This window comes from Equus przewalskii, chromosome 15 (assembly GCF_037783145.1).
Source record: "Equus przewalskii isolate Varuska chromosome 15, EquPr2, whole genome shotgun sequence".
In the NCBI taxonomy this organism is placed as follows: domain Eukaryota; kingdom Metazoa; phylum Chordata; class Mammalia; order Perissodactyla; family Equidae; genus Equus; species Equus przewalskii.
The window spans coordinates 42,440,031-42,459,334 of NC_091845.1; the positions used below are offsets into that span (position 1 = coordinate 42,440,031).

General features: G+C 38.2%; 1 protein-coding gene across 1 annotated transcript in view; it reads right to left on the reverse strand.

The window, feature by feature from the left end:
* The window catches only part of SACM1L (SAC1 like phosphatidylinositide phosphatase), a 61,075-nt gene that overhangs the window by 29,901 nt on the left and 11,870 nt on the right, over positions 1-19,304 (reverse strand). The window contains exons 2-7 of the mRNA XM_070577157.1: positions 14,770-14,867; positions 11,889-11,963; positions 10,545-10,672; positions 7,589-7,738; positions 5,069-5,128; positions 4,119-4,152 (exon numbers count right to left, since the gene is read on the reverse strand). Of these exons, the coding sequence (XP_070433258.1) occupies positions 4,119-4,152; positions 5,069-5,128; positions 7,589-7,738; positions 10,545-10,672; positions 11,889-11,963; positions 14,770-14,867 (545 nt within the window). The remainder of the gene's footprint in view (positions 1-4,118; positions 4,153-5,068; positions 5,129-7,588; positions 7,739-10,544; positions 10,673-11,888; positions 11,964-14,769; positions 14,868-19,304) is intronic.

The following is a 19,304-nucleotide window of genomic DNA, read 5'->3' on the forward strand; positions in this document are numbered from 1 at the left end:
ACTATTATGTTCATGAGGTTCATTTGCTGCTATGGCTGTATGAATATACTACAGTTTATCCATTCTCCTGTCCAGGTTGTTTCCAACTTTGCTGTCATCACAGTGCTGCAACATACATCTCTACACGGACATGTGGGGGTGGTTTCTAAGGAGCAGTACTGCTGGGCACAGAGTATATTCATCATCTGACTTTATCGGGAAACACAAAAGTGTTTCAAGAATTGCTTTGACTCTTCATTTTTACTGACACTTGATACTGTCTCCTTTTTAAACATGCACCAGACCTGGTGGGCGTAACAGAAAGACAGGCTTCTTTTATTGTTTCAATGGCCTTACCTTTTTTCCTCCCTCATCTGTTTGGGTTTGCCCTATGGTTATTTTCTACACGTAACATTCTTTTCTTAATATAATTTGATTCATTCATTATAAAGTATAATAGTACAATAAAATAAAAATTATGAATCTACCATCCAACTTCAGAACAGTGCCAAAACCCTGAATCTAATTATCTGTTCCTTCTCCATCCCACCCATCTGCCTTCTCACCCAGAAGTAAAAACTATTCTCATGCTTGCAGAGACAATTCTCCTGCCTTTTTAGTTTCATCCATGCAACCATGACTTAATAACACAGTTTGCTTTGAGTTTTATAAAAATGGTACCGCTCTTTATAAACTTCAAGTCCTTGTTTATTTCTCCAAGTAAGTTCCTAAGATTCATCCTTTTACTGCCTGAAGCAGTTCATTTCTCTTCAGTGTTGTGAGCGATCTACAAGGACAATACCACAAGAAGTCTAATCCTTCTGCTGATGAAATTCATGGCATTCATAGTCTCTGACAGTGGTGCTGTAACCTTCTTGTAAATACTTCCTGGTATAAATGTATCAGGTACCCATGGAGGAAGCGCTGGTAAATTCACAAGAGAATGCCAAATAATGTTCAAAATCATGGGACCGAATGACACTAGCAATACGAATTTCTAATGATTCATCCCCTATTACCGGGTATCATCAAACTTACTAACAACTCATCCTGACCTCCTAATATGCTCTCCTTTAAAACCCACAGCACTAGAGAAGAATCTAAGGCAGTATTAATTCATTTATTCACCCAAATTATCAAAATAGAGCCAGGGCACAAGGTTGAGAAATCCAAGAGCCTTCCCTTAAGGAGCTAAGTGTAGCATGGAATGTGACTGTTTTATAAATCATTTTCCTGATTACAAGACACATATACATACATTTCAGAGTATCCAGAAAGCACAGAAGGAGCAAGAGGAAAATAAAAATCATACAGAAGCACATCACTATGATATAACTTTTTACAGGTGAATGTCTCGTCTTGTATCAATCAGTTACCCCCAGAGCCATCCTCCCACTCAGCATGCCCATTTCACACTTTCTCCTCCAACACTCCACCCTCATCCCACTCATAGCTAAGGACATTGCTTCCTACTTCACCATGAAAATAAAAGCTATTCACATGCTCCCACCACATCTATCTACCCAGCATCCACATCCACATAGCCGCTTCCCTTCTACAATGGAAGATGAGCTGCCCGTGCCAGGCCTTCGACCTGTGCACTAGACCCCACCCTCCTCACACACTCAGGGACATCACTCCAGCATATGACTGTGCTTTCACCTTCTCCAATTTTCCCATTCTCCAAAATCTTCGTCATCAGCATTTGGTAATATCCCCCATTTGGGGAAGAGAGTGGAGGGAGCAGGAACATAACCTCCCTCCCTAATGTTCATAGCTAACTAACCAGCAACATATCAGATTACACCCTCAGCTTGGAAATACGATTTGCATTTGCTTCTGAGACACTACTCTCACTTGGTTAGTTCTCCTCTTCCTCACTGCCCTTCGCTGATTCATCTTCATGTCTTCAACTTCTAAATCTCAGAGGAATCCTACGACCTGTCCTTTCAGTTCACTCACTTTGGCTCCTCCACTTCAGATGTCTTTTGTCCTCAGAGGCCTACAACGTGCGGCTCTGGCATTGTTTCACCATCTGGAGTCCTCTTCAGGTTATCTTCTCTTTCTCCAGACCTTTTCTCTTCTCTATATGCATTCCTTCCTTTGAGGATCTCATCCAGCTTCCTGGCTTGAAATGTCACCTATGCCTTGAAGACTCAAACTTGTGTCTCCAACACGAACTTCTCTCCTAAACTCCAGCCCCATTAATCCATCTCTTCCCTGGATTTCTCTACTTGAACATCTATAGAAATCTCAAGCTTAACATGTCCAAATGGAACTCCGGGGACTCTCTGGCCTCCCTCCCAACTGCAGACTCTTTCCCACCTCAGTGGATGGCCTCTTTCCACTTACTCTGGCCAAATACCTTAGATTCATACTAAACTTCTCTCTTCCACACCCCATGTACAATTTGTCAGAAAGACCTGTTAGCTCTACCTTCAAAACATATCTAGAACCTGACCATTTCCCACCACCATCACTGCTACCATCCTGGTCCCAGGCAACATCACCTCTCACCTGAATTATTGTAACTGCCTCCTACTTAGTCCTCATATCCTCCCTTGCCCACCTGCAGCCTATTCTCTACATCACTGTCAGAGTGGTCCTGCCTTATCATGCCAATCCTCTACTCACATCCTGACAGCTTCTCGTCACAGTTAAAGTAAAGACAAAGCCCATAAGACCCTGCATAATCTGGGCCCAGCTACTTCTCTAAACACAGCTCCCACCTTTGCCTGTCCACTGTCACTGCTGTAGTCATACTCCTGCCTTCGGGCCTTTGCTCTTGCTCACTTGTCTGTATGTATGTGAAACATATGACTATAGTTCAAGTCAAGACACTACACTAAACAAAAGCTAATTTAAAGCTTTACATTTAAACTAAATGGAGGGGCTGGCCCGGTGGCACAGCGGTTGAGTTTGCATGTTGCACTTCTCGGCAGCCCGGGGTTTGCCGGTTCGGATCCCCAGTGCGGACATGGCACTGCTTGGCAAGCCATGCTGTGGTAGGCATCCCACATACAAAGTAGAGGAAGATGGGCAGAGATGTTAGCTCAGGGCCAGCCTTCCTCAGCAAAAAGAGGAGGACAGGCAGTAGTTAGCTCAGGGCTAATCCTCCTCAATAAATAAATAAATAAACAAATAAATAAACTGAATGGATAAGCTGTTCCAAAATTGCCTAGGAAAGACTTCCATAATCTCATTTGATATTATTTGTCCATTCACAATCTCAAACCCCTTAAAGCACCATCTGAATACATCTATTCTTATTATGTCCTGAGGGGAAGCTTGGAAAGCTCCAGGGAGGGGAGGGGAAAAAACTAGAGTAAACAAAAACTTTTATCCTGAGATTTTCTGATTTTTATTCTCCCACAACTGTGGGAAATGTTTCCTCCATTAATTTTCTGCTTTAAGTATAACAAGCATAATAACAAAGGAAATCATATGGACGGAACGAACAAATAAATGACAGACTGTTGTGTTAATAAGCATCTTGGGAGAACGTGAGAGAAAGATCCGCTCAGTTTCTGCAGGGTGTAGTCCCCATCACAGGCACCCACCAGCATTTACCAGCCAGCTCGCTTTGCTTCCCTATTTTTATTATCACGTCGACGATAAAGATAAGTTTTTAAAATGAACTTACAGTAAGATAATCATTACTCACTTCACATTTGTACTTACTCCCCCTCCCCAAGCATTACTCTTCGCATACCGTTCATTTTTCTGTGGCTATTGCAAATACAATTATTAGCTGTAATTCTCTCCAAGTTGCTGGTCACCCTAGTTCCTGAGTCTAACTTTATACTAAGGAACGTTTTCACTTCAACAGCCAGGTTCAAACCACTCGTTTATTGCTACAAAGTCTAACAAAGGCAAACAGTACACAGTCCTTCTTTAAGATCATCACCCCCAGACCTCTCGAACAGAAAGAGAATAATTCAGTCTAAAGAGTTCATTCTTCAAAAAAAAATAGTCATTTACAACCATTATTCTAAGATTTTATGTTAATGGATTTGATTTTATCAAAAGCAATTTCTACTAATTCTAAAATATCTTCTTATGCAATATTTGAGACTGTCTCTAAATCTGCCTTATATTTAAAAAAAGACTGTTAGAAAATTACTACTATGTAAGGATACAGCCATGTAATACTGGAAGAGCAAACCGATGGACCTGAAATGAAGATACACATTACATTTAGGAATAAATATACTTTAAAAATAAACAAAAAGCACTATATAAAAAATACTTACACATGGGGAGGTAATATACAAATATCACAAGGTAGTAAGCTTATGGGTAACTTTTCATTTTAAAGAAATTTTTCTAATGTAACATTGTCTTTTCAATTAAAAAATTTAAGTATGTGCTACAATCATGTGGGCCTGAATATGCACAGATTTTGGAACTCTAATAAAACTGCCTGATGTTGCAGGACGTTTACCTCCCTCCTTTTCAGTCTTTGCAAACAACTTCACTCCTCCAGGGAAAAGACAGACCCAAGCTAAGTGTTTGCAGCCCAAGCTACTTTTCCCCAAAAAGCAAAACAAATGACAAGAAATAAAGCCATGAGGCAAATCTATTTACCTATGTTCAACATACTATCCTTCCTGGCCGGGCCTCCTCGTTTACACCTCATTTGTATAAACTAAGGACAGAGGAAGGTGACATCTGTGCACGTTTCTCCTGGGTGACTGAAGGGAATCACATCCCCATCGGAAGACAAATGCAAAGCTCTCCACTGGCCTGGGACTTAGCCCTAGCCCCTCATTTCTCCATCATTCATCCACCAAGACCCACTGTGTCTCTCTTCTTTATAAAAAGCAAAGTATCTCTGGGTCTACTTAAGTACTTTTTCTTTACTTAAGGCTTCTATAGGGAGATTAGAGTAAAACAAGTGGGCCTCTTCAACCTAGAACAATGTGAGAGGGTAGACGTGATCAAAGTTTATAAGCTATAAACAGAGTTAAATTACAATTATTTATCAAACTCCTTGGTGATTAGGTAGCCATTTTATAATATATATTCAATTAAAACTTGTACTGTAACAAATAAGCAGGTTAAAATCTGCTTATTTAGTGTTTGTTACCTCTGGCTGAGCAGAAAGTTCTCTTAGAAGATGACCATTCCATACAAACCGCTGATCTGCCTAAGAGAGAAGTTGTAAAATTAATAAAATATCTCCCGCCAAGTTGAGCTTCTACAGAAACAAAACTAACAACCAATGTCTCCACCTGGTCGCTAGAAGCAGGTCTCTTTGACACGCTCCAAACAGAACTCTTCCCCTCAAGCCTCCCCCTCCTCTGGGTACTCCTGTCTTACTGCCAGACAGAAACCTGGGAGTCCTCTCAGTCTTTCTTTCTCTTATATTGAGTCAATTGTTAAGTCCTAGATCCCCTTCCAAATTCCTCCTTTCTTCTACATCTCTACTCTCACCACCGTCAGAAACATCTGACTCCAGCCTAACTACTAAAACAGCATCTGCCTCAAGTCTTGGCCGTGGCCTTCCCAGCCATTCCTCCACATGCTGTCAACAGGAGTTCTCCGACATGACAGGTCTCCTGTCTGCTGGAAAGGCCCCACTGCCTCTCTGTTATCTCAAGAACCAAATCTTCGCATGGCTGAACCAGTCCTGGGATCTGGCAGCCCCTACTTAACTCTCTGGTCTCATCTCTGGTCACTCTGACCTTCAAACTATAAACACAGAAGGTCCCTCAACAACTCAGGAGATTAACCAATTCTCTCCATTCTCTTTATAAAACACACCATCTGACATTCCCCCTACCGGCCCCTCCACAGCGGAACGTCACAGGGAGAGGCTCCTGCCCTTAGCCAGAGATTCAGATGTGCATTCCCAATCGGTTTGTGCCGTACTTGTTATTCACCATTACAGAATTTAACTAAATATTTTATAAATCAATAAAATATGACTTAAAAAACAAACTGCTATCTCTAGAAAGTTGAATGATTTGAATTTAACTTGATAAAAGGGAAGTTGCTAAACAAAACTGCTATTGAATTAAGAGTGGGAGTGGCAGCTATAAAAGATTAGAGAAACAGTAAAAATCTACGGGACTCTGCAAACAGACTGCTCTGTAAGTGTCAAAATCTTTAAAGAGACTCCACTGGAAAGCATTACGGATGTAATTATAAGGGAAAGACAATTAGCAATCAAGGAACCAAAAACAAAGAAAAGCCTTCGGTCCTACATTAAAAAACAGACCTGTCAATATAAATTTTAAGTTGAGATAAAATTTTAAGGTATACATGGTTCATTTATCATTTTTATGATTCCCTACGTTAACTGTAACTGACTCTTCTGATTAGCTGACAAAAGATTCCCTTCCCATTTGAACAGATGTGATGGCTTTTGTTTAACCTAATATTGCCACCATCTCTGCCTAGAACCCTCCCTCTCCCACTGCCACCTGACCAATAAGGCCTACTCATCATTAAGTCTCAGCTCAAAAGTTACTTTCCTTTGTAATGTCGTCCCTGACGCTCCCCTAGACAGAGTGAGATGCACCTTCCTTCAGGATCCTACCACATTTTGTTACCTATCTCCATGACGGCAACTGTCTCTTGTTTTGTGATTGCCTGGATTGGCGCTTCCCCAGCACACTGCAGGCTCCCACAAGGCAAGGGCTGTCTCTTTTCATTCTGTGTCCCCAGTGGCTAGTACAGTGCCTGGTACACAGCAGGCATTTGAGAGACAGTTGATAAACAAATGGAAAATGCAGCAACTGCTTTTAAAAGCAACAGTCTTTTCGTAGTTAAAAGCCAAGTTTCTTGATTGCTTAGCTTACAGCTAAATTTACATCTAAGCCTACCTACAATTTTACTAGATTAGCATGTGAAATCTTAAAAGAGCCAGTCAACTAAAATACTGACTTAGGCTAAACTACATGAAATTATCACTTTTATTGGTCAAAACTAGCCAATTACTGGCAATTTCATATGGTCCAACCTAATAAATAACTGACAGCAAACTTTTAAATTCTGTCTCCCTCCTAAACATAGCTACTATGTTTGCTAATTAAAAAAAAATGAAGGCAACAATTATCCAGGTTCCTGAACATCAGAAATTTTAAGTTTTGATCATCCCTAGTTGATCAGGCCTAAGTTCTAAAGATACAGTCATCTTAAAAAAAAGCAAAATAATCAAAAAAACCCACTTAAAAGGATATTCTTCAAGTTCTCAAATCAATAAGTTGTTACTTTTCTAGCTTCAAAAACTGTAAATAACACCACTGCAGAAAGGACATCATCTGTTAGAATATTAATTTTATAACTATAATTATGTTGCTAATGCTAATAATTGTTATACTACAGAATACTGAGAGCTAGGAAATAACCAGCGTGTGTTTAGACTGGATTTCTGAATACCTACACCAGTGGTCCTCAATCCTGTCTGTGTAACATACAGACTCCGGGGTCCTGAATTTGGGATTGTGATACACATTTGAAAGATGGTATGTTTTCAAAGCCCCACACAAGATGCTGGTATAGCCAGGATTAAGAAAAATCAACATACATTTTTATGGATGAAACAGACATGTCCCTTAAAAAAATAAGTAAATAAGTAAAAATAAGTGAAGATTAAGCTTACCCTTTCCAAGAGACTCATTTCTTGGAATTCTGGACTAGTATTGGAGAGCCGCTGCAAAGTATGGGTCAAATCATAGGTCGTTGAAAAGTAAAACCCATCCACACTCAAGACATGGTTTATCATCGCTAGGAAAGTTTTATTATCTTGTAACTGTAAACAAAGGGGAGGAACAAAATCAGTCTATCTCATACTCGAAAAGGAATCTGTCAATATGAAAAAAGAATGAAAATAAAAACCTGTAAGTCCAGCCCTGTTAAATACCACTGGCACAAGGACCGGGCCAGGGAGGGGCATGCTCACCCGTTCCCAGGACCAAGGACAGTTCCTGACACACACCCAATGCTCAATAAATGGTGTACGGTATTATTATACTAATTGATCATATAGAACTCCTTCCCTCTGGTATCCTTCACAAATTTTACTCTAACGGGCAGAAGAGTTATCTTCACAAAACATCATCACCTTATGTCATGACCTACTGTGGCCAAAGGCTTTACATAGATTCTCTTTCATCTTCACAACAACCTGGCTAGGTTAGCGTAATTATCCACATTCAACAAATAAAAAACATAAACTCATGAGGGGCCCAGTACCATAGAGAGTAAATAACAAGAGAATAATACCATCCTCGTTCTTAAGAAACTTTACTGGTTTGGGCTAGATGGGAAATAAAATCCAATTTTTTTTAAAAAAAAACAAAGATTAAAAAGAAAAGTCCAGTAAAAGTAAAATTTATCTTTATTTGCTAATATTCATTTTAGTTGGCTTTCCCAAAGAATACCAAAACTGACATTTGTTTTTATTTTTGTTCTAAAAAATAATTGTTGGGGGTTGGCCTGGTGGTGTAGTAGTTAAGTTTGTGCACTCTGCTCCGGCAGCCTGGGGTTCACAAGTTCAGATCCCAGGCACGGACCTAGCACCACTCGTCAAGCCATGCTGTGGCAGCATCCCACACAAAATAGAGGAAGACTGGCACAAACGTTAGCTCAGGGCCAATCTTCCTGACCAAAAAAGAATTTTTTTTAATAAAATAAAATAATTGTTAATGTTTGGTAATGTTTAATGATTACCAAATGATTAACATGCTAATCTACATGTTACAAATCTACCTACTACAAAATTTTTAATTTGGGCTCAGAAATATTTTTTTTAAAACAAAAGGCACAAGCAAAGCATAAATAGTGAGCAATGCTAAAATCAGTTACATGGCCTGACAATAAAATGTAACAGTCAAGAAGAAACTGTTCAAGTCAATATTACTGAGCTATTAAATGAATATAACCATTTTTATTGCCTTAAAATATCGTGTGTCATAGAGAGTGAATACATTAATACATATTGATTGACATACATATAGTAAAAGAGAAATTTTAAGTTTAAACCAAAGTATAAAAAGCACATCCTGGGGCCCGGCCTGGTGGCGTAGTGGTTAAGTTCGCATGCTCTGCTTTGACAGCCTGGGGTTCGTGAGTTCAGATCCCAGGTGTGGACCTACACACCGCTCATCAAGCCATGCTGTGGCAGTGTCCCATAGCAAAATAGAGGAAGACTGGCACAGATATTATCTCAGGGACAATCTTCCTCAAGCAAAAAGAGGAAGACTGGCAACAGATGTTAGCTCAGAGTCAATCTTCCCCATCCAAAAAAAAGGCATATTTATTACTGTAAGTTATAAATGTACAGGGAAATTTAAAGATAGCAAAATTAATATTTATTTAGTATACTGTAATTTAAAACAGAAGCAGTGAGAATTAAAATATTTTATTTCTTGTAAAAAATTGACCAAGAGTAGCTTGAACAGTGTTTGCCTTCTTATCATGTAACTTATGATACAGAGTACCTTTTCTACACCTTGGTGAATTGCCATACACCTTTCTAAGTCTGACCTAGCTTCTAACACTTTATCCTTTGCACTTTCAAAGTCATGAAACCCCTCTGAGAGAGCCTTTAATGTGAAGTCTGTCGCTGGCATCACTTCCCTAGGACATCGTCACCCTTTACATCACAACCACTTCACCATTAACGTCAATAAATTCACCTTCACTAAGACTTCTTGCTGCGTATCTAGACTCTCTTGTATAGGGACTGCATCAGTATTCCCACAGTCAGCCATTTCTTCTAGACTCGATTAATGTTCAATTCAAATTTCACTTCTGGAGTTGTCACTTTTTGTTTCTTTGTACTTTCATCTTTGGTGGGCTAATTCTTTAGTCAATAAACCATGGTAACTGAAATTTAAACCATGTTGTTGGGGGACTGGTATTAACTAAACTATGGTAAATGAAATCCGTGGATATAGGAATCGTACAAAAGGAGGACTTTTTGAACATATATACACACATATACACACTCATATTCACATGTGGTAAAAGTAAAAAAATTTTTCCTCTGCAGAAAAAGGGATGAGTGGAACTTCAAAGGTATCTAATATTTTATTACTATTTTTTTTTCCTGAGGAAGATTAGCCCTGATCTAACATCTGTGCCAATCTTCTCTACCTTGTATGTGGGTCACGGCCACAGCATGGCTGACCACGCCTGGGATCTGAACCTGTGAACCCAGGCCACCAAAGCAGAGCATGCCAAACTTAATCACTATGCCACAGGGCTGGCCCCCTAATATTTTATTTCTTTACAAAAAGGTTATAAAGCTAAATCTGGGCATTGAGTACATATGCATTTTCTATTTCTCCTTTTTTCTCCATATGAAATTTCATAATTTAAGAACTAAGTCAGTTTTTAAAAAACAAAACAAAAGCAATAAAATATATGAAGGATTTTTAAAAAAATACATTTTATGGTTAGGTATAAAGGTAGGTAGAGTGACCTTGCTCTATGAGTTGCTTAAATAACCAGGCTTAAAAGACACCCATCAAACATTCTTGGTATTCCACCTCCCTCCCCCACCCCCCATGGTACCATTTTGGGTTTTGCAATTAAGTGCTTCTACTTCTTACCTGAATATCAGTTAAGTGCAACATGGTCTTCTTATAAGAAAGGACATCAAAATCTGTTGCTTTCCAGATTACATGATTGAAAAATTCACCTATTTTTGTCTTTTTGGTAATGACAATTAGATAATTACCTACAAAAAGCAAAGCCAAACATTCATAAATATAAATAAGGCAATTCTTAAGCCAAAAGTAGCAGTCCTCATTGTTTAAACTCTAAAGGCTAGCACAATGAGACTGTACTGTGCTATTTAATAAAAGGCCCATACTTTATTTTAAAGCAATTTTAGAATTGACAAATAGAAAGACGAGCTTATTATTTGGAAAAATTCCTATTGAAAGGTCAAATTTTTTCTCAAAAAGATAAAAGCAAAAACTTTTGATAAGCAAAAAATGATCTTAGCAGATGAAAAGCAGAGATAGAAAACACTTCTCTCTCTCTGTCAAGCCCAAGGATACAGGCCTCTGCTCATGCGTTTCCCAGTGTGCAGCTTAGGTCATCACAAGTCATGAGACGTGACCATTGCAGGACAATGTCCGGTCTACACCACTCCTATGTCCTTCATGTCATTCTCAATGGTAGAGAAATGTGCTGGGGCAGTATAACTAACTGGTTTCTACAACATTACAAAGATAAGTGGTCAGGAATCAGAGCGCCAGCACAGCCCCATGCACAATATACCCACCCTGATCCTGGCCACCTCCTCCCCTACAAATACAGCAGGGTAAGCCTTTACCACTAAGTTAATTCTTAAACTCTGCCCACAAGTGCCTACGTACAACTCTCTCCTAGAACTTGTCACACTGTACTGCAGTAATTTACTATTCAAACGCCTCTCTCATTAGACTGTAAACTGCAGGACAAAAGGGACTTGCATCTTTTATAACTCAGCATCTAGCACAGTGCCTAATGCAACAGGAATTTTTTAAAAGTTCAATGAAATGAAACTTAGACCAACAAAATCACTTTCCTAATAACTCAGAACCAGGTAACATTCTCTAACATGCACTATGTCATATTCAACCCTATAATGGGGTTGAAGGTGTAGAATATTCTGGTCCATCAGTGCATTAAAATTTTTATTTAAATACTCTTAGAATTTATGAAAAATGTCTAGGTGACTAGGGGTTTCAACTCAAGTTGAAATAAAACCAAAAACAAAACTTTTTTTTAATAGAACCTCAGGCTGATAAATTTCACCACTTGCCATTTGAGGTACATTACCTTTAGAAATTAATGACAAATAGCTCACCTAAAGATTTATTGCCTAAAGCATGATATGAAGTATGCCTTCATCTTATACTCTACTAGTGTCAATTTAATTACCTTCTTTACCCATCTTAGCTTACCTGCCACCAGATGGATTGTGCCCAGTATACCAAATATTGGTCTTGTGACAGCTGACGGAGGAATATCTTTCTTAACTTTAAAAGAAAAAAAGAAAAAGCACATAGAAAAAGCTCATCAATAGAAAGAAATTTAGTTTGATTTAAATAGTTACTTCAACTAAATCAATACGTATGATTTGCTCTAAGAAAGCAATATTCCTTCATTAGTGTTAGACCTACATTTTGGCAGAATATAAAATAAAGATGTCCACGTTACATATAACCGTCTCTGCCTGTCTAGAATACGGTGCCAAAAGTAACATGCTTCAGCAGCCTCATCAAGTAAATTGCAGATTATTTCTAATGTCAATTTTCAACCAAATTTATTCAATGTTTTCCCAGAAACTAAGTCCCTATCCCTTTAAGAGAATTAGAAAGTAAACGAAAGGGAGGGTTGAGACAAGATTTTAATCTCTACATGCTACTACTGCAATGCAAAAAACTACTTCCTATCCAGTCTAAGAATGTGGGAAATGCAGGCAAATATCCTAGGGAGGAAGGAGCAAGGAAAGGCCTCCTCCTAGTGTCTAACAGTGATCTACACAGGTATGCAGTGAGGCATCACCATCAACTGTGATTTTATCAATACTGCCCTTAATAACAAGAGTAGCTTAGATTACAGCGGTCCTTTCTCAATTGTTAAACTTTAAGCCACTGTATTTCACAAAACTTACTTTGTAGAACTTTAGTTTAGGGAATAAGGCCTCAAAAAGGGGGGAGGTAGGGTTTCCCAGTCAAATGAGCTTATTTTGCTACATCCCTATTACCTCTGTTCCTTCTCCCAGAAAGAGTCACAACAGAGTGGAAAATAAAGGCTCTGAGAAGGCCTACAGTAAAAGAAAGTTGTTCCACTGTTTAATTCAAGGTTTCCCAAACTTACGTGGCTATAAATTTTTCTTTCAGTCACAGTTTAATTATCATCTGGAACCCATTTTGAAACACTGCTGTAAACCCAAGTCTTATTTCTTTTTCTTTGCTTCCCCAAAGCCTCAGTACGTAGTTGTATATTCTAGTTGTAAGTCCTTCTAGTTCTTCTATGTGAGCCACTGCCACAGCACAGCTACTGACAGATGAGTGGTGTGGTTCCACAATCAGGAACCAAACTCAGGCCGCCAAAGCTGAATATGCCGAACATTCTAGGCCGTCAGGGCTGGCTCAACCCAAGGTCTATTTCTTAAAACAGTCCTGTTATTCTGGATTAATTAATTCTGAACTATGTCTAAAATTCACTTCTGTTTCTCTCAATAATTCATTTTACTTAGCAATGCTATGTCACAATTAATTAACATGAAATATGGGAATACCAGTGCAGTGAAAAAGCTCAGAGAAAATCCTGAATATACTGAGATCATTTGATAAACTTAAATGTAATAATGATCAAGCTTTAAGTTATATTAACTGGAGTGTAATGGCAATAAAAGTACAATAATTCCTAAGAAAATATATTAGTTTTTCATGGGGAAAAAAATCCCTCTTTCTGTGGCAATGGTCTGTATTCCCAACGGTAAAAAGAAACTGGTAGAGAAACTGCGAGGGAGGCAGCCCCTCATCCTCACTGGCTTCAGTCCCACTATCTCTTCATGTCTCTCCTGTTGACTGCTTGGTAGCATCTTCACATCCAAACTATCCAGGACTTTTAGCTTTGTCCATTCAAATGGGTCTGCAATCTCTACCTACAAATAAAATGTCACTAAAAGACCAAAAATAACTGAAAATACTGCATCCATACAAAGATTTTATAAGACACTAGGTTGTATCAATACAAGACAAAGGAGGGTGATTAAAATCGAGGAAAAGTGCACTAACATCAGGTAAAAACAGGCTACCTTGAGAGAGCAGCCACCAAGCAACAGACACAGGCAACGCCAAATTATCAAACTAAAACAGAGCTCTAATTCCATTTGGTCAAAGGAAAACTATATATGGTTCTGACCAGAATAACCACATAACCAAGGAAGTGGAAATTTAGTCATATCTTTCTAACACTTTACTATCCTCTGCAAAATATGTTCACATTTCACTTTACCCCTTCAAAGGATATTTACTGTTTACTGAATGTCTACTCTATGGTTACTCAAATATTGTACTTAAGAAAAAAATACAGAACTCTCTCTAGAGGTAAATTTTTAAACAAATGAAATACGAAATTCTAAATGTGATATCACATGGCACATTAATTTGTCACTAAAACTATTTTATGTTAAGCTGGTCAGAAATCAGTGTTCCACACAATTGAAAAAAAATTGTTTTTCATACTCCAGAGAAGCAAAACCAAACTATAACTGGACAGATAGATAAGATAGATAGATAAAGCTTAGGAACATCATTTGCCTAAACCACAAGTTTTAGTCAGTGATGTATACATTATTTTTCATTTATTAAATTATCCTCCACTGATGCATATACTATTTTCATTTATTAAATTATCCTCACAGTCATGAATATTTTCAAAAACAAAAGCTGCTGCTAAAATTCCACACGATGCTAAAACAACTTTCTTACATTCAAATACCTTAAATCTTACGGCTAGAAAGGAACTCAGACATCAACAAAATCAATCATGATAGAATACAGATAAGGGAACAAATAAAGAAATAATTATGTTTTTAAATCCTCAGATAGTAAAATGCTACCTAAAATTGTCAAGATCATTTCTCCTTTTCATAAAAAGGAGAAAACATAAAATTAGTGCACAAAAATCAAACAAGGTAGCAAGAATTAAATTTTACAAAAAGACCCCCAGAGATCCACACACTGACATAGTTCTGATAAATTTATTTTAATCACTGCAACTTAGGTATAAAATCTTGCTCAGGCACTTCCGAATCTGGCTGTAAAATACCTGAGAGGGTGACCTCTGTGGACACGCGGTCGATGATAAGCACGTCATCTGCTCCATCATCACAAGCTTCCACATAAAATTTTTCAGGTGTGATATGCCTAAGAAGAAATTTAAAACCATAAATAACCAAACCAAGTGAAATGAAAACTTCTGAAATATTTATTAACACAATTTCAGCAGTGTTTAAATCTGACATCCTTTTCCCAGCTTCTGAACAGATGAAGCTGTTGTGTCGTCCTCACACATTCACTGCAACTCTTTTCACTTATATATTTAATGCTGACAAGGTTTTAATTTGTGTAAAACCACCAATTTGACTTACACAAGAAGATCATAACAAAATCTAATCTTTATATCCAACATGGTGGAGAAGGGAATGTAGCATAGTATTCAGGGGCACAGTCTACACAACCAGACTATCTGTGTGGTGTGACCTTGGGCGAGTTACTCATTCTCTCAGTCCTTCGGTTCTCTTAGCCATGAAATAAAGATAATACCAGACTCATCAAACTGCACTGTTGTGAGGATAAAGTGAGCTAATCTTTGATAAGTACTCGGAACATCTGATACTTGGTAAGCAAGATCTAAGTATTAGCTAAAAATACTAAGAAACATATTTTTAATAAAACATTTTCAGAAAATGGTTCAAAGTAAACTACTTGAACATTCAGGTGCTTTTTGGTTAGAATGTCACATACGTGTTCCTGAAAAAAACTTCACATTCTGCAAAATAAAAAATAAAGGAAGTAAAGTTCGCGTCGGGACAGACTACTCAAAATTTATGCAACTTTGTAACCAGAGTCCGACAAAAACAAGACGTGGTTCCACCGGAGGTAACTTGGACAACCCAGACAGGCAGTTTAGCATGGTTAGGGGCTGCTGCTGGAAATATTAACAACTAACAGAAATAATAAAGTACAAATGCAGATTTACAAGTGCTAAAACAATGCAGACTGAGGCTGTGAAGGTGGGCGCAGGAGAAAGTACAACACTCCAGAAGCTGACCAAGGCTGGGGCGGGAACTAGTTTTTTCCCCAGGAACTCATCTTAATTGTTCTTAAACCACACTTGAAAGAATTTCTGTCTGTGCAGCAGTCAACCTGAGGGCTTGTTCCTTTCCTTCTTAATTCTACTCCCTCTTTCCACTCCCCTTGCCTATGAAAAATCTTATCTGAACCCACACAACCATCACTGACATCACTTCTTAGGTACCAATCGTGAATAGGCAATTCAATTTATAGAAACAAGTCCTGTAGCAGAACAAACTGTATGGACCATTTTTGACTATAAGTTTTCAGAGGAATAATCAACCCTTAATTATCCAAACATAACTTACATCTTTTTATAGTTCATCTATAACTAACTTTTTTTTTTTTAGATTTTTTTTATTTTTTTTCCCCTTTTTCTCCCCAAAGCCCCCCAGTACATAGTTGTATATTCTTTGTTGTGGGTCCTTCTAGTTGTGGCATGTGGGACGCTGCCTCAGCGTGGCTTGATGAGCAGTGCCATGTCCGCGCCCAGGATTCGAACCGACGAAACACTGGGCCGCCTGCAGCGGAGCACGCGAACTTAACCACTCGGCCACGGGGCCAGCCCCTATAACTAACTTCTTAATATTACACTAGTTTCCTCCATTTGGGGGGAGATGCTAAGATAATGAAAATCAATTTTAATACAAATCAAGAAAAATGCAACAAAGAAGACAAATCTGTTTCAAATACTCCAATTCAAACTAAATACAATGGTTCACTCCTTTTTATTGCTGAATAGTATTCCATTTTATGGATACACCATAATTTGTTTATCCATTCACTCGTTGATGGACATCTGGGTCGTTTCCAGTTTGGGATATTCTGAATGAAGGTTCTATGAACACTCTCATACAAGGCTTAAGGCAGACACACGCATTCATTTCTCTGGGGTGACTATTGAGAAGTAGAATGGCTGGATCATACAGTAGTTACATGTTTAACTTGTGCAGAAGGGAAAAAAGGGAGGGATTACAGGCACAAGGAAACTATCAGGGGTGATGGATGTGTTCACTACCTTGATACTGCTGATGATGTTTCATGGAGTAAAAATATGTCAAAATGTATCAAACTGTACATTTTCTTTTTTTTTTCTGCTTTATCTTCCTAAACCCCCCCTGTACATAGTTGTATATCTTAGTTGCAGGTCCTTCAAGTTGTGGGATGTGGGACGCTGCCTCAACGTGGCCTGACGAGCGGTGCCATGTCTGCGCCCAGGATCTGAACCCTGGGCCACCGCAGCGGAGTGCATGAACTTAACCACTCGGCCATGGAGCCGGCCCCTAAACTGCACATTTTAAATACCTGCAGTTTACTGTATGTGAACTATACTTCAATAAAGCTATAAAAAGAAAACAAAGTGGGAGGTCCTAAAACAAACAAAAAGAAATACAACAAACTTCTGGACAGTCTACTCATACAGTAGTTATCTCTAGCCTTAAATCATTCAAAAAAAATCCAACATATCAACCATATCTGCAGAGGATGCTTTCTGCAAGCATAAGTTACACTCTAAGGGTAAGTCATATGCTAAACATTACACAAGCACTAGGGACTAGGAGGTAGGTGATAAATAAAAAACAAACAACAAATAAAAAAAGTTTTTTAAAATACAAAGCAGACCTAAAAAACAAGACTTTATAAAACCTTTTGAAAAAAGTGCTGTCTCTAAATCAGATGGCATTTTGATAAGCCTCATTCTTTAAAGTCCCTCCACACGCCCAATCTTAAAGGCTGTCTAAGTGTCTGTGCTGCAGGAGATGTCCCACTTCATTCTTTGGGGCTTACAGAGGCTCAAGAGGTGAAAGAGTCACATGAAATGCTTTCATACAATGGCTGGTGCTATCACAGAACATCCTGTCCTACCTGTAATATCCTAAGAAACTTCGTGAGTTCTTTTTATAAGGTTCACAGGAATAATAAAGAATCTCTCTTCTGTTATCTTACTTCTAAAATAATGATTACAGCATTGATAAGAAACAGTCTATTGCCAATGCTGCTTTAGTGTTCTAGTCTCAGTAATGTCAAAGCAACCATCCAGAATCACAATCAACAAACACACGTAGGCCCTGTTTACAGGGGAAATCAAAACCCAAGGCTCACATAACTGATCATAAGCCTCTAGTCAAAACACTACTTTAACAAATTATAAGAGCACTGCATTAGGAGTAGTTACACTCACAAGGCCTCAGGCTTTGCTGTAAAAAATACAGAGGTGCTAATTCTGACTTTACTAATTACCAGCTATGTAACGCTCGCCAAGTTCTGAGTGCCTCTTCCATGCCGTGCCTTGTTCTAGGTACTGGTGGTATAAAGTCCCTGGATCACAGAGCTTACATTCTAATGGGAAAGAAATCAGTGCACAAGCAAGTAATCAGTGATTTCAGACAATGGTGAACACCAGAAAAAAAATAAAGGTAGGGTCGGGAGATTTGGGGGAGGGGGCAGTAGTCAATCCTCTTGAAGATTAAATGAAACAACCTTTAAAACCTCCTGGCACAACCGTGAACCAAGAGGAGACATCTCTGCCCTTCACTACGCCTGGGGATGAGGATGCTTACCTAACACCCCAGGAGCAGTGAGAAGCCGTGAGCACTTATGAAGTACTTCGGCAGAGCATACAAAGGCTGACTCATAAGTATAACTTTTTGTCATTAACGAAAACATTCTTTAACAGAGAAGGGAGAAAAGCTGCAAATTGTCATGACAGGACTCTGAACACAGGACCAGAACGTTATTCAATTCATGCTTTAAACAAATAACATAACGGAAGGTATCGATATCACACAGACAATATCTGAGCAATTTAGTTTTGACAGGAAGATTCTGAAATCAAATTATATCCTAATTTAAATATATTGTTTGAACATAGGTAACTAGGATACCTGAACAGCAACATATTAGCTATATAACTGTAATTCATATCTATTCTCAATTGTATTAAGCTAATAATTATATATGTTTAATTAGGTATAATTATTCCAATAGTGCTATTCCAAAAAGTAAAAATACTCAGGTTGCACATTTTGGCTCCAGAATTGCAATGAGAAGTCTGCTTTCCTCAACATAATTCCAAGTTTCTTAATACTTAAAGAACTAAGATAATTATTTTCCAACATATGTGGATAGAATTCACACCAATGTAAATTTGCATGTTTACAAGAAATATATTCTTCAAATCATAACATGACAAAAGCAAATCTGAGAGAAAATTACATTCCAAAATAAGAAACCAGAGTTGCGTATTAGGAGTAAATCCTCACCCAAAATATCAAGACTATATAAAACAGAGCTCTGATTTATCAAACACAAATATCCCGGAATAAAAAAAAATTTGAATAAAAATTATAAATGAATGTCTTCCATGATTTATTTGTAGAGTTATAAGTCTATAACAAGAAAAAAGCTTTTAGGATAAAGGACAATGTCAGCTTTAAAAAGACAGCATGAGATCTTGGTTACACCCTGCCACTTCTTCCAGAAATCATTTTCACTTTGCATAGCTAA